This window comes from Tricharina praecox (genome assembly GCF_024521635.1).
Source record: "Tricharina praecox strain CBS 144465 chromosome Unknown BZA05scaffold_1, whole genome shotgun sequence".
NCBI lineage: Eukaryota > Fungi > Ascomycota > Pezizomycetes > Pezizales > Pyronemataceae > Tricharina > Tricharina praecox.
In genome coordinates this window covers 765,123-777,697 of record NW_026250403.1, presented here as the reverse complement: position 1 = coordinate 777,697, position 12,575 = coordinate 765,123, and the positions used below count along the sequence as shown (strand labels likewise).

Sequence of the window (12,575 nt, the reverse complement as noted above, 5' to 3'; positions counted from 1 at the left end):
TTCAACATCGGGTTTCTTGTTATGAATATGGCCGCATGTATGTGTATGCCTCTTTGTCTGCCTCTCTATGGACATCTTCAGCCATGGACGCGACGATGTGATGCGCGGCCATACATACCAGAAGATTTTCTTTAAACCCTAGATGTCATGTCATGCACGTCGCAACAACTCTTCCCGCCAGCCCGGCTACGTACGTCCCTCCTTCCCCTTCCCTCCTTCCCCTCCACGCCCCACTCGACGCGTAGATGTAGCATCACCCCAGACAGAAAGAAAGGAAAGGACCCTGAACAGCCTTCTGGAGCTGGAACTATCCGGCTTCCCCATAGATAACTACATCGTCTCGGGGCCCGCCCGCTCTTTTATACCGCCCGCTCTGTGTGTCTGAACTCCCTCCATCACAACTCTCCAGTTTCCCATCCACAGCCCAGGCGCAAGAAATAGCTGCTAGTGGGACTTACCGCCGGCAGTTGCACCTCCGTCCACCCACCCCCACATCACCATAATGCCGCCGCCTCCTGGCAACCACGCAACCCTCGCCTACGCCGCCACTGCCTCTCTCGCTGCCGTCACGCTCGTCTATGTTTTCGGCCCCACATGGTTCATCGACACGACGGCGGAGGGGTCCTCCAAGAACCGGCGGAAAGGCGTAGTCGGGCTCGAGAATCCGGCTAATGACTGTTTTGTATGTCTCTTGAAAACTGTGGTGGGGAGTTGAATACTGGAGTGAGAAGTTCGTGAGCTAAGTGTGGGGTTTGTTTGGCAGATAAACTCGATACTACAGGCCCTCGCCGGATTGGAGGATTTACGGACGTACCTGAGCCAGCGCACCACGGCGGCGAAGCAGCAGCGCGGCGAGAACTGTGAGAACGAATTGTTGATCGACCGGAAGCCGTTTTTGACGGCGGCGTTGAAGGAGATCCTTGATAGTAGGCACATGTCCATTTGGTGGAAGTGGCGTCTGGCTGACAATAGGCTCACAGGCTTGAACGAGAGACCGATATACAGGAAGAAGACTATCTCGAATCGCCCGTTCCTCAATACGCTGGAAAAGGTGTTTATGAGACGCATCTCCAGGGCGCAGCAGGATGCCCATGAGTTTTTGCAGGTGGTTGCGGAGACACTGGCGGAGGAACACCATCGGCTGAAGAAGCTTGAGCGCCAGGGGAAGGTTAGGGCGGTGGTGGGCAGGTACTCACTCGAAGATGTTACGGAGTTGGGCGAAGAGATGGTGATCATCAATGGCCCGGAGCCGGAGAATGAGGAAGAGCAGAAGAATGAGGAGGCAGATTTTGTGGGTATGCCGCTTGAGGGGAGAATGGTGTCCGAGATTGAATGTCAGAAATGCGGCTTCAAGCCCAAGCCGACAGTCTCCTCGTTTGTGGTTCTGACTCTTCCTGTCCCTCAGAAGGTGTGTCACATATCTCATGCATCGAATCGAGCTGGAAATAATAACGATGGGCCGCTGTGCAGAACTCTGCTTCCCTCACCGAGTGCATTGAGGGCACTCTCTCGGTCGAATACATCGACGACTTCGCCTGCGCGGGGTGTAAAGTTCGGCATGCCATTGCCATACTGACTCGGAAGCTAGAGACATCTCCGAACAGAGCCGATATCGAGACTACGATATCAAGACTGGAACACGCACTGGAGTCCGATCCAGAGTCGGTTCCGGAAGACATTGTTCTTCCCGACGCTCCAAAATCCCGCATCGCCAGACGAACACGGATCCAGGACTACCCGGAAATCATTGCGCTGCACCTTTCCCGCTCGATTTATGATACTTACGCATCGCGTAAAAACGGCGCAAAAGTATCCTTCGAAGAAACACTACAGATGGGCGGCATCACAGACCGAAGAAACTACCGTCTCCTGTGCATGGTAACTCACAAGGGCGGACACGACAGCGGCCACTACGAGTGCTTCCGACGGCAGATCGTTGCTCGGCCGCCGTTCTCGGTCCCGACTCCCGGGTCCTCACTTCCGCCTACTCCACTGGTTTCCACTCCATTAAACACATCGTCTGTACACCTTGATAGTCCCGGACCATCACGGCCCATGTCCCGCGATACGCTGCTGTCGCCAAACAGCACCGCGAGATCGTCGTTAGCTTTCGACGCAGGGAGCAAGCCCACGCCGCCGACATCGATCTACCAAACCGGGGGTCTGGGCGCGGAGCTGTCGAGATCCGTTACACCTACGCCTTCGGAAACGGAAAGGCGGACGAAGGCGGCGGTGAAGAAGCTGAAGCGGAAACGGGCGAATGATAGGTGGTGGCGTATCAGCGATGATAAGATTAAGGAGGCGAGGACGAGTGATGTCCTGGGAATGCAAAGGGAAGTGTACTTGCTCTTTTATCAGAGGGAGCGGAGTGAGTCGACGTGGTGATTGATGCATGTTATGTGTATACGTCTCTTCTACGGATCTGTTATTTTGGATGGGCACTTGGCGGTTGTTTATTCACATAGATGAGTGGTGCCACAGTCTGTTTGCTGTACAAATACATTCTGGAATCGAACATTCATTCTCATCGCTCCGATAGACTCATTTACCCCCAGGGTAAGACGGTAAAGATCGTTGGCAGCATTGCAGAAACAAAATCTCAAAAAGCTATCCCATCCTATTCACTGATGTTCCTGTCTGTGTCAACCACTTGAACCATCGAGATTTATAGAATATCAAAGTGCTTACCCGTACCTTACGCCGTAGCCTTCGACCTCGTCCTCGCCGCGGGGGTGTCATGGAATACAGCCGGCTTGGAGTCTTCCGACTTCTTCGTCTTTGGGGCCGCCTTTCCAGCCTTCTTTTTCGGCGGAGCAGCCTCTTCTTTCTTCTCTTTCTCCTCACTCGATTTCTCCTCCTCGTCAGAGTCAAGCTTCAGTTTTTTGACCTCCTTCCCAGTCTCCTTCTCGGCATCCTCCTGTTCCTCGGCCGCAACGGACTTCTCCTCCCCGTCCGCCGCTGCCTCCTCAGCATCCTCCACGACATCGTCACGATCTCGTTTCTCGCCTGCCGACTTGCCGCTCACCTCCTTCTCACCACTCACCTCCTTCTCACAACCCACCTCCTTCCCCCCATCCTCCGCCTCCTTCTCCTCCACCTCCTTCTCCCCATCCATCATCTCCACATCCTCCCCATCCCCATCACTCTCCTTCTCCTTCACCTTCGTAAGCTCACTTGCCCTCTTAACGACATCATTCCCGTCGCGGGCCACATGCACGGCGGGATTATCCCCGTCAGCGTTTTTGTGCACCTTCTTGCCCGCAGTTTCGATCTCGAGCTGGCCTGATGTCTTGACTTCCGCCACCACGCCGCTGGGATTTCCGGCGCCCCATTTCCATGAGACTATTTACGGACGGATTGTGGGTTAGAAGGGGGTGTGGATTGGCGCGGAGGGGGGGGGGAGATGGGGGGGAGGGGGGAGGAGAGGAGGGGGGAGGGATGGTAAGTACCGGTGTCACCTTCTTGGATTTGTTTATCGGCCATTGTGTCTGGTTTCGTTTTCGTTTTTGTGGATATGTTCGTTGATATGTTCGTTGTTGGGCGGTGTGATTGGGTGTGACGGTGGTAGTAGTGGTGTTGTTGTTGTTGTTGGTGTTGGTGTTGGTGGTGGTGGTACGTCTGCCAAGCGGGAGTATGGGAAGGTGAAAGTATATGGCACGAAAGTGGAGCAGCCAACGCTGCTTTTATCCACTTCACACTACTACTACGAACAGACTTTGTGCAGCAGCATCTGGGCAGCAGCATCTGTCGTGCAACACCGGGGGACCGTCTGGGGATGGGGACGGGGGATGGGGATGGGGGATCCAAACTGGAGATCTGTATTCTTCCCGGACTGGTTAGTTGGAGGTGGTTGGGCGGCTTCCTGGGGGGACGGGGGGACGGGGGGACGTTCTCAGGGAGGACAGGACAGGAAAGTTGGCAGTTGTGTGTGTGGGTGGAGCTGGGAGGCCAGACACGGTTGGACGGTGGTGCAGGCAATGGGAAATGCTGGGGATGGGGAGGCTGGATTGCCAATGCTGGTACCGGTATTACAAGTCAATGGATCTTCCTATTGTTGCATCCGAGTCCCCATGGCCCAGTGTTGATGCCAAAGTTTCCACCGGCAGTATGTACGTCGTAGCTGTGACGTCATATACTCAATATGCCCCGTTTCAACCTAGGGTCAACTCTCGAGGCCCAGGGGCTCCAATTAGCTGCGAGGGAAACCTCCACGCGGTTTCCTGTGCGATGCCGCCAATTGACGAGTTCCAAGTCGATAATGTGACAAACGGTAAACCTCGCTCCTGGGTTTGGTATCACTCGGAAATTGACAAGTCTGACATTTGTTTTCACGGTTCAAACCTTCCAAGCCCTCCATGTACGATCACTCGGACCAAATACCTATCGGAGGTTTCGATTCGCCGAAAGCAAACCGTTCGTGGCCTAACTTACTATTAACTCTCACTGACATAAATATAGACCAAACCTTCGATTTAACCCTCAGTATTAGCGTCGACTCCGATATCACCGTCGAGGACCCATTCCTAGTGGAGATCCTAGCCCACGAGCGCATCGTATGGAAATATGAAGCGTTCAACGCCCCATTCACTCTCACATTCACTCACCAAAGTTCCGCAACGTCCCATTCACGCTCACGTTCACGGACCTAGTAAGAGTGTCTGCAGACAATCCATCAAGAACATGCCACCGAGGGCAGAGGCAGAGCTAGGTACCTACGAGCGAAACAGAGCGATGAGCGGCAAACTCCAGGAGGGGGGCTTGACGGTGCGGAGGCTGACGTAAGCCGTGCAAAGGATGCTATTGATGGCACTCTTTATACGCTCCCTGGGACTGGCCAGAGGGACCAACTGCCGGCCGCCGCTCCATCTTACATACTATCCTAGGTAGCTCGCAGTCCCAGTGGTATTCTCACTAAACGGATGCTCAGAGTTGGGTCATGGCAGACTAACCACCAAGTTCTCCGAAGTCTGACAATGCTATGTACCTAGCCACCTATCCCACGACTTCGAGTCCTATGAGTACAGTAGATTGGGGAAAACCCATAAAACTCGCTCCGGAGAATCAGAGACTAACTTTCATGTTTAAGTCCTCGGAAGCCGAATTCACCATTTCATTCTCAACCTTCCACTTGGAGAGACCTATGCCGTAGATACGAGTGACAGTCTGTTCAAAAGCCTTATACTCGAGTTTGTCTGATTATGCTAGCGATATTTAAATCACTCCTTCTCTCCTAGCCATTGTTGTCCGATTTATGTAGCCCGATTTTATAGGAGCCCCCGAACATTCTTTACGCTCGTTGGACGGTTGGAGTACCCCGACGATAGGACAAAAGGTCTGTAAGTGGATTCAGTCGACACGATGTTTCTATGAGTGCACATCAGCGTCAGTCGCGCTAAAGAATCTGCCGTCCTGCGGAGACGCGCTGGATTGATGAGACCAGGTAATCCGGGCTAAGCACTCAATTGATTGTTAGGAGGGAATCCACCCAAACCAGATGTCTTGATTGTGATGATTTATCACATCAATCTGATGATCAGTAGAGCACTATACCTACTAGTAGCACCACACCATACCACACCACTCTACGAGCCTCACCCCGCCATCACTATCACCGAACACCCCCCTCGCGCTCCACCCCTCCAGAGAACCACATACGCACACACACAAGCCCACCATGAACCCTACTTCCGCGCCGCGCATCTCAGCGTCCGCCCTCGTCCTCCGGAAGATCTCCTCAGTGCTGCACCCGCCCCTGCCCTTGACGCCACGGGAGTCGCACACGCTTCTCCGTGCAGTCCAAGACTCCTTCCGGCAGTCTCTGACGTCAGCGTCTTCCGCGGACACGAGCGCGAGCGCGCACCTGGGCAGCCTGCTAAAGATGCAGCCGTTCGCGCCGACGGCTGATGCTGCAAGGAGGATGCGTGAGCAGAGGATTAAGAAGTACCTTGTCGACCCGATCGCGGTGTTTGAAGAGCATGTTGCACTCGGAACGGCGAGTGTGGAGCTGGCTAGGAGTTGTCTGGCCAGGTATAATGATCTGGGCGAGGGCCGGGTCGGCGATGGTGGGAGTAGGGTGCTGAGGGGGCTGGTGGAGGCGGGCGCCATCAGGAGTCCGAGGGAGTTCCTCGATGAGGTGCCACTTAGCCATCCGCTCGTGATGGCGTTGGTCAGGGAGGGGAAGGGCGGTGTGCTCGTCAAGTGGATTTTGGAGAGGGATGGGAAAGACGGGATTGCGAGGCAGTTGGTGAGGCAGGTGGAGAAGCAACTGGGCTTGGAGAGGGCCACACAGGTGTTTTTCGAGTTCTACAATAGGATGGTGGACACGATGGCGGATACGATGCCGCAGCAGCTGGGGACGATCGGGCGGGAGCTGTGTAGAGACGCGCGCAAGACCGGACGGCTGCCGCAGCCGCTGCTGGAGCGGCTACTGGCTACCGCCGAGAAGTGGGCGGTGAACAGAGCCGAGCACGCCATGATACTCCTGCGCTTCGGCGACGATGTCAAACCCGGCCTCCGGTTCTTTGCTACGATCGACTACAAGCCCGCGCTGTGGTGGAACGAGCTCCCCGAGAGGCGCCAGCAGAGGTATGCGCAGATGGGCATCGAGCTAGCGCAGAAGTGTCTCGCTCAGGAGAATCTGAAGGATGCCCAGGCGGTTGCCAAGATGGTTTCGAAGAGGTTTCGCGAGCAGCTGGGTGTGCAGTCGCAACAGCATCATCAGCAGACTGAGGATGTTGATGGTCTACTGCCGAGAGGAGAGGTTGCCGAACATCTCGATGTCTTCCGCGAGATGTTTAAGGAAGCCATCCAACGAGAGGAACAAGTGGCGGCGGATGGACTGGTGTAGCCCGTAAGGCTGTCGGAATTGGGCTTTTCACTTTTGTTCTGGGGTTCTTCTTTTCGTGGCGTTCGTGGCGTTTCCTTCTGCTATGTATCGATTCTGTGTCTACTCGAGTACTTCTCACTTACTTAACCCGCCTACTTGGGCCCTCCATGTACTTGTGCATTTCCTTTCTGTCTCCGGAGTGCGGATAACCCAACATCTCTTCTGTGCTACCGACGATGTTCACGACATGGCGATGTTTCTTTGTCCGCTAGGTATGTGAGTGCTAGTAGCTTCTCGCCGCTTTGGAGAGGCGTTATCCGACAATCATGTGATGAGTAGGTACATGCCAGTGAATGGCTGGGCGCGTAAGCCGATCAGACCAGATCTCGTGACGGGCGTGCAGATGATCATGATATGTTTCCCTTGCTCTCGTTGGCCGTGCCCACAGTCACAACGTAGCTGGGCCTCTTTTCTCACTGGACAGTCATGACAGCTGTTCTTTTGCTGGCACTGGCGCTGGGAGCGCGGTGGCTATATCATGCAGCAGGCCAGACGAACAACACATCCCCCATCCACCGACCCGGACTGACTGACTGACTGACCACTGTTGTTTTTTTTCTTCCTTGTTGATCTGAGAGTGTTACGTTACCCGAGGTGGCGGGCATGGGGCGGGCAGTGGTGGATACAATGATACATACCGAAGTATATAGTAGAAGTAGACTCTTGGTCTTGGGAACTGTGGGGGAGGCGAATCTCCGTGAGTGTGCGGGTCTATAGAGCATCTACCCAGTAATCAAGTAACTACGGCACTCTATGGCCATGGGATTCACGCCTGTTTCGATTGGCTTTATTAGAGTGGGCATGTACACTCCATACATTGCTCCAACTGGCATGCGGAGAGCCTACCGTGCTTTGCTCTTGCCGGGAGATAAAGTGCTTGCTGCTGCTGTGGGTATCGAGTACCACCTCAGGTCATGTAGTCCAGGCAGCTTGCACAGGGGCATATATTGGCCGAGTTCATGCATCGCCAGGGAGATCACGGCCTCCTCTGCACGTAAACGGATGTTTGAGGTTTCGTCGCTTGTCAAGTGAGCATCCAGCAGCCCATAGGCAACGCTGCTTAGACCTCTGGGCACTGGAGTGGCGCACGTAAGTAAATAACTATGGTGGTTGTGTACATGCCTGGGCAAATACCGGTACGTAGTGCTATTCGGTGATCGTCCTCATTCTCGTGATCCTTTGATCTGGCCTCAATCCAACCAGACAAGTCGACATCAGCTACCCGGCTTTCTTCCTTTCTTTGCTTCTCTTCGCGATATCCCCATCTCGTACGTGTTGTCCTGTCCTGTGCTGTGTTGCGTTGCGTTGTGTTGTCCATTCGCTGTTGCCGTTGTTCTTCTCGTGTCGCCGCTCCGTCTTCGTGTGCTTGCTTTGCTCACTCTCTCCTTCCTCCGTTCTTGGCCCCCCCCAGATCCCACCCTCGCTTTTTCCATACCGCCCCACCCCTAACCAACACTTCTAAACAGCAACCCACAACCTTAACTCTCTCTCCCACCACCAACACCACCCCCCCATCTCGACGCTACTACCGCTACGCCATCCGTCGTCGCCTCCATCCCGTCTCCCAGTCTTCTTTCTTCTCTTTCTTTTCCTTCCCCCGTTCCATCATCTAAACCAACCCGCCACCCCACCATCACTCACACCCACCCCTCCCCACCCACTGCAACACCCATACACCATAATCCCGATACACATGTCCGAAGTACAACAACGTCCAAGCCCCTCGCCGGCTCCAACTCGGGGACGGGGTTCGGCTCGAGGCCGCGGCGGAAGCTCATTCACATCCCGAGGAGCCTTCCGCGGAGCTGCCCGCAACACCAACACCTTCAACGGAAACTCGTTCGACAACAGCGAGTCAATTGAAGATCAAGGCGAATTCGGTGCGCTCAAGAGGAAATATCCCGATCAGTTTGCGCACCTGAAGGAGTTGTTCCCGAACCTCGCCTCGGACGATATCCTGTGGGAATTGCAGGAAAACAACGGAGACCTACAGATTACTGCTGATAAGCTCACCGAGGGTACGGTCCCCTTCTAAGCTCTTTGTCTCGTTTAACCCCCCTCCCCCCGGGGTAACCACCCTACCAAGTGCGTTGCGTTTCGTTTCCCGCTTGCACGCCCAGCTGCACGGACTCAATCCCCATTTGCTTCCATCAAAGCCTTGCTTCCCCCACACTTTCCTACATCTCAAACTCGTCATGGACCATCTATCTAACATCGTCATGTTGTTCTGCGATAGGTTCTACCGCCCAATGGGGTGAAGTCAAGAAGAAGGGCCAAGGTCGCTCCCGGTCCAAGGCCCAAGAACAGCCAGCAGCTACCTCGCCCCAGCACGACTCGTTTCCCTCCTCGCGACCTGGTCGTGGTGGAAGGGCCTCGTATGATGGCTCCCGCCCAGGCCGCGGTCGTGGCGGAAGCGAACCCCGTGGCGGACGTGGACGTGGACGTGGCGGACCTCCCAGCAACGGTGCCCCCCGCCAGCAGTTCAAGGCTCCGGGCTCCTCGGATGCTCCTAACGTTTGGGGCGATTCTACTGCCTCTGCCCCCGAGGGCGGCGATGCTTGGCAGACGCAGACCGATGCGAGCAACGACAAGAAGGAAGATGCACGGAGAGCTCCCGCCGAGGTTCCAGCTGCCGCCCCGAAGCCTGCGGTCAAGCTGTGGACCAGTCTGCTCAAGCCGGCAGTCCCCCCTCCTGCACCCAAACCAGCTCTCCAAAAGGCAGCTCCTCCTCCTCCCCCTCCTCAGCCAGCTCCCGAGAAGGCACCTACTCCTCCTAAGGAACCCGAGCCCGTCGCAGAGCTCATCACAGAGCCCATCGAAGAACCTGTTGAAGAACCCGAAGTCCTCGTCCCAGAGACGCCCGTCGACGAAGAACCAGCTGCCGTTGAAGAACCCAAGGCCGAGCTAGAGCCCGAGGTCCCCGAGACCCTGCCCGTAGAGTCACACGAGCCTCCTCAGGAGCTCACGGAGGACAATGTCGAGAAGCTTGAAAATACCGCCCCACCCCCTCCTACCGAGACCCAGGCCAGCACTGTCGCAACTTCCATTGCACCCGATAGCACCCCTACCATCACCACTCCTAAAGTGCAGGCTGCCACTCCCGTCCTCTCCAACAAATACCCCGTTTCCAAGGGTACGCCCAGGCATGCCTTCCGCCGTGTCCTCGATCAGCAGGAGGGTGTGGTGATGCCCGGAAACCATGCAGAAGTAGCTCGCACGGCTCTTCAGTTCGGCAGCATGGGTCTCAACGGCGACCTTGACGATGAAGATGAGGTCGAGACACTCGAACCCGTCGCGCAGCCTCCGCAGCAGCCTTCCCCGATCGCACAGCCGGTCGCCTCCGCCTTGCCTACTGCTCCGGCCCAATTACATGCTCCTCAACCCTCCGCTCCTGCTGCCGAGGCCATCACCACTCCGAGACAAGCACCAGGCCTTCCTAGCCAACCCCAGGTTGCCCCTCAGGGTAGCCCTCAACCTCCTCTGGGTCCTCAGAGCATGACTCAACCTCAGATCCACCCTCAACTGGCCGCTCAGTACAACCGCTATACCGAACAGCAACAGCAACAGCAGCTGCTACAGCAGCAGCAGCAACAGCAGCAGCAGCCCCAGGCTAAGTCCTTCGATTCGTTTCAACACATGCAGCAGCAATCTGCTCAGCAGCAGCAGCCTCCTACACAGCCTCAGGCGCAGCACTCGCAAACCCAGCAGCAGAACTACGCCCAGTACATGCAGCCTCAGCAGCAGCCATCGCACCTAGGCATTGGGGCCACATCGGCGCAAGAGCAGCAGTACCACAACTACTACACGGATCGGTCGCAACCTCCCGGATTTGGGATCTACGGTAACTCCAGCTACATGCAGGCTCAAGCCCACGCACAGCAGGAAGCTGGTGCCTCGCAGCAACGGGCGTCCAGTGGCTTGGGTGGAGCTGTAGAATCGTCGGCTCAGGCGCCAACCTCTGCCGCCGGCCAGGTTCAGCAGCCGAATTCGCGGTACGGAGCTCCAACGGGTGATCAGGGCAGCGGCCACGCCACCCCCAGTCCTGCCCCTGTCCAGACTTCGCAGCATCAGCAGGGCATGGGACAATATCCTATGCAGCAGCCATTCCATCCCTACTACCACCAGTTCATGCACCAGGTAAGCCTTATCCGTTCACGTTTATGATCTTTTGCTAAGATGAGTGGAGAATTTCTACACGCAGCCCAATTCCTTCGCCAAGAACATGTATGGCTACCCGCAATTCATGCCTTCCCAGCAGTACCCGGATCACTCATCGTCTCCTGCCGGACTCGGTGGATTCGCGTCACCTACCCAAGGACGTGACTCGATGGCCGGTATTGCCGACTATAGCCGGATGAACACGAGTGCAGCTCAGCAGTCGCTGCCCCAACATTCCACCGCGGGTGGTTATGGCAATGGTATCCCCAACTTCCTTGGATCGCGGGGAGGCCTTCCACAGGAGCAGCAGCCTCTCGGCGGTTCGTCCGTCGGACAGCAGCAGCAGGTTGGCCAGCCGCAAAACGATGACATGAAGTTTGGCGAAAACAAGCCTCCTACGGGCCCTTCGTCTACTCCTTCACTTCAGGGTCAGCCTGGACGTCCCGGATCGGCGACTAGCGGCGGCGTTGCTCTCGGAGCGCAGCAGGGAGGTCAGAACCCGGCTGCCATGTACGGATCTCACTTGAACCCCGGACTCTACGGCGCGCATCAGGGACAGCAGAGTGGCTACGCTCAGGGACAGTCCGCGAGCCATTACTCCATGTACTCCGGAGCTCACCCTAATCAGTACTCGCAGGGCAGTGCTAGACATGCGGGAGCCAACTCCGGTACGGGATGGTACAGCTCTGGGCACTAAATGGACGGGATGTCTAGTTTTGCCAGTAGGATGACTTTTTTCTTTCTCTTGATCACATTGAAATGCTCATTTTGTTACTCATGTACGTATGAAATGGGTCTGGGCTGAGGGTCGGCGGTGTTGAGGCTGTGAGGGTTTGGGTCTTGTTTTTTTCCTGTTTCTTTTTTCATTTCTCTTTCTTCCTCGTTGCGGTTTGGCTACTGGGGCTTTCATTTCTTTTGTTCTCTCGGGTTTCGTTGTCAAGTTCTAGGGTTTGGGTTCCGTTCACCTTTACTACTACTGGTTTACTCTGTACGGTTTGCGTTCCAGTTGCTTCCCGTCTTCTGTTGATTTTTTGTTCGTTCCAGTGTGGGGTTGTGGGTTGTTTTTTCATTCGCATCCTTTCTACTGCGTTCTCATCATCTTCTCACGGTTGAAATTAGGGCAGGTTTCGGTGCTAGGTTTTCTGAATTCCATCTTTTTCTTCTTCTTTCTCTCTCTCTATTCGGATCTATTCGGATTTCCTAACGGGATGGCGGGGCGGGGTGTATATCTTTTTGTTTTTTTCAAAAGCCAAAAAAAGGGGTGTTTTTTGTTTTTCTTGCTTTCTTACTTTCTACTTTCTATGGGCTGCTTTACACGGACGGGGAACCTACCTAACTCATGACGAGAATCAATGCGATGTGGGAAATGTGTCGTGTGTGTAATCGCTTCTCTTCTCTTCTCTTCTCTCCTTTCGTGGGTCAGTGTTCTTGGGGTGTTTGGGTTCTTTGTATCCTAGGTTTGGGGGTGGGCGAGGCGGGCTGGATGGGCTGGATGGGCTGGATGGGCTGGATGGGCTGGATGGGAATGGGA

At 55.4% G+C, this 12,575-nt stretch overlaps 4 protein-coding genes across 4 annotated transcripts; 3 read left to right on the top strand and 1 right to left on the bottom strand.

The window, feature by feature from the left end:
• The first annotated feature begins 150 nt into the window (after positions 1-150).
• On the top strand, positions 151-2,461 carry BZA05DRAFT_381634 (uncharacterized protein). The gene is made up of 4 exons (XM_051482029.1): positions 151-682; positions 764-926; positions 981-1,408; positions 1,471-2,461. The coding sequence occupies exons 1-4, from the start codon at positions 503-505 to the stop codon at positions 2,383-2,385; spliced, it is 1,686 nt and encodes a 561-aa protein (XP_051344156.1). The 5' UTR covers positions 151-502; the 3' UTR covers positions 2,386-2,461.
• On the bottom strand, positions 2,462-4,070 carry BZA05DRAFT_381631 (uncharacterized protein). Its single transcript, XM_051482028.1, has 3 exons — positions 3,893-4,070; positions 3,450-3,816; positions 2,462-3,342 (listed from the first exon to the last, which is right to left on the bottom strand). Exons 2-3 carry the CDS (start codon positions 3,742-3,744, stop codon positions 2,696-2,698), a joined length of 942 nt encoding a protein of 313 aa, XP_051344155.1. The 5' UTR covers positions 3,745-3,816; positions 3,893-4,070; the 3' UTR covers positions 2,462-2,695.
• Positions 4,071-5,674: 1,604 nt separating this feature from the next.
• Positions 5,675-6,847, top strand: BZA05DRAFT_414341 (uncharacterized protein; the record flags this gene model as incomplete). Its single annotated transcript, XM_051485251.1, has 1 exon — positions 5,675-6,847. One exon carries the CDS (start codon positions 5,675-5,677, stop codon positions 6,845-6,847), a length of 1,173 nt encoding a protein of 390 aa, XP_051344154.1.
• A 1,732-nt stretch (positions 6,848-8,579) lies between these two features.
• BZA05DRAFT_450343 (uncharacterized protein) lies at positions 8,580-12,062 on the top strand (the record flags this gene model as incomplete). The annotated part of the gene is made up of 3 exons (XM_051487409.1): positions 8,580-8,904; positions 9,123-11,023; positions 11,073-12,062. The coding sequence occupies 3 exons, from the start codon at positions 8,580-8,582 to the stop codon at positions 11,739-11,741; spliced, it is 2,895 nt and encodes a 964-aa protein (XP_051344153.1). The 3' UTR covers positions 11,742-12,062.
• Between the last annotated feature and the right edge of the window lie 513 nt (positions 12,063-12,575).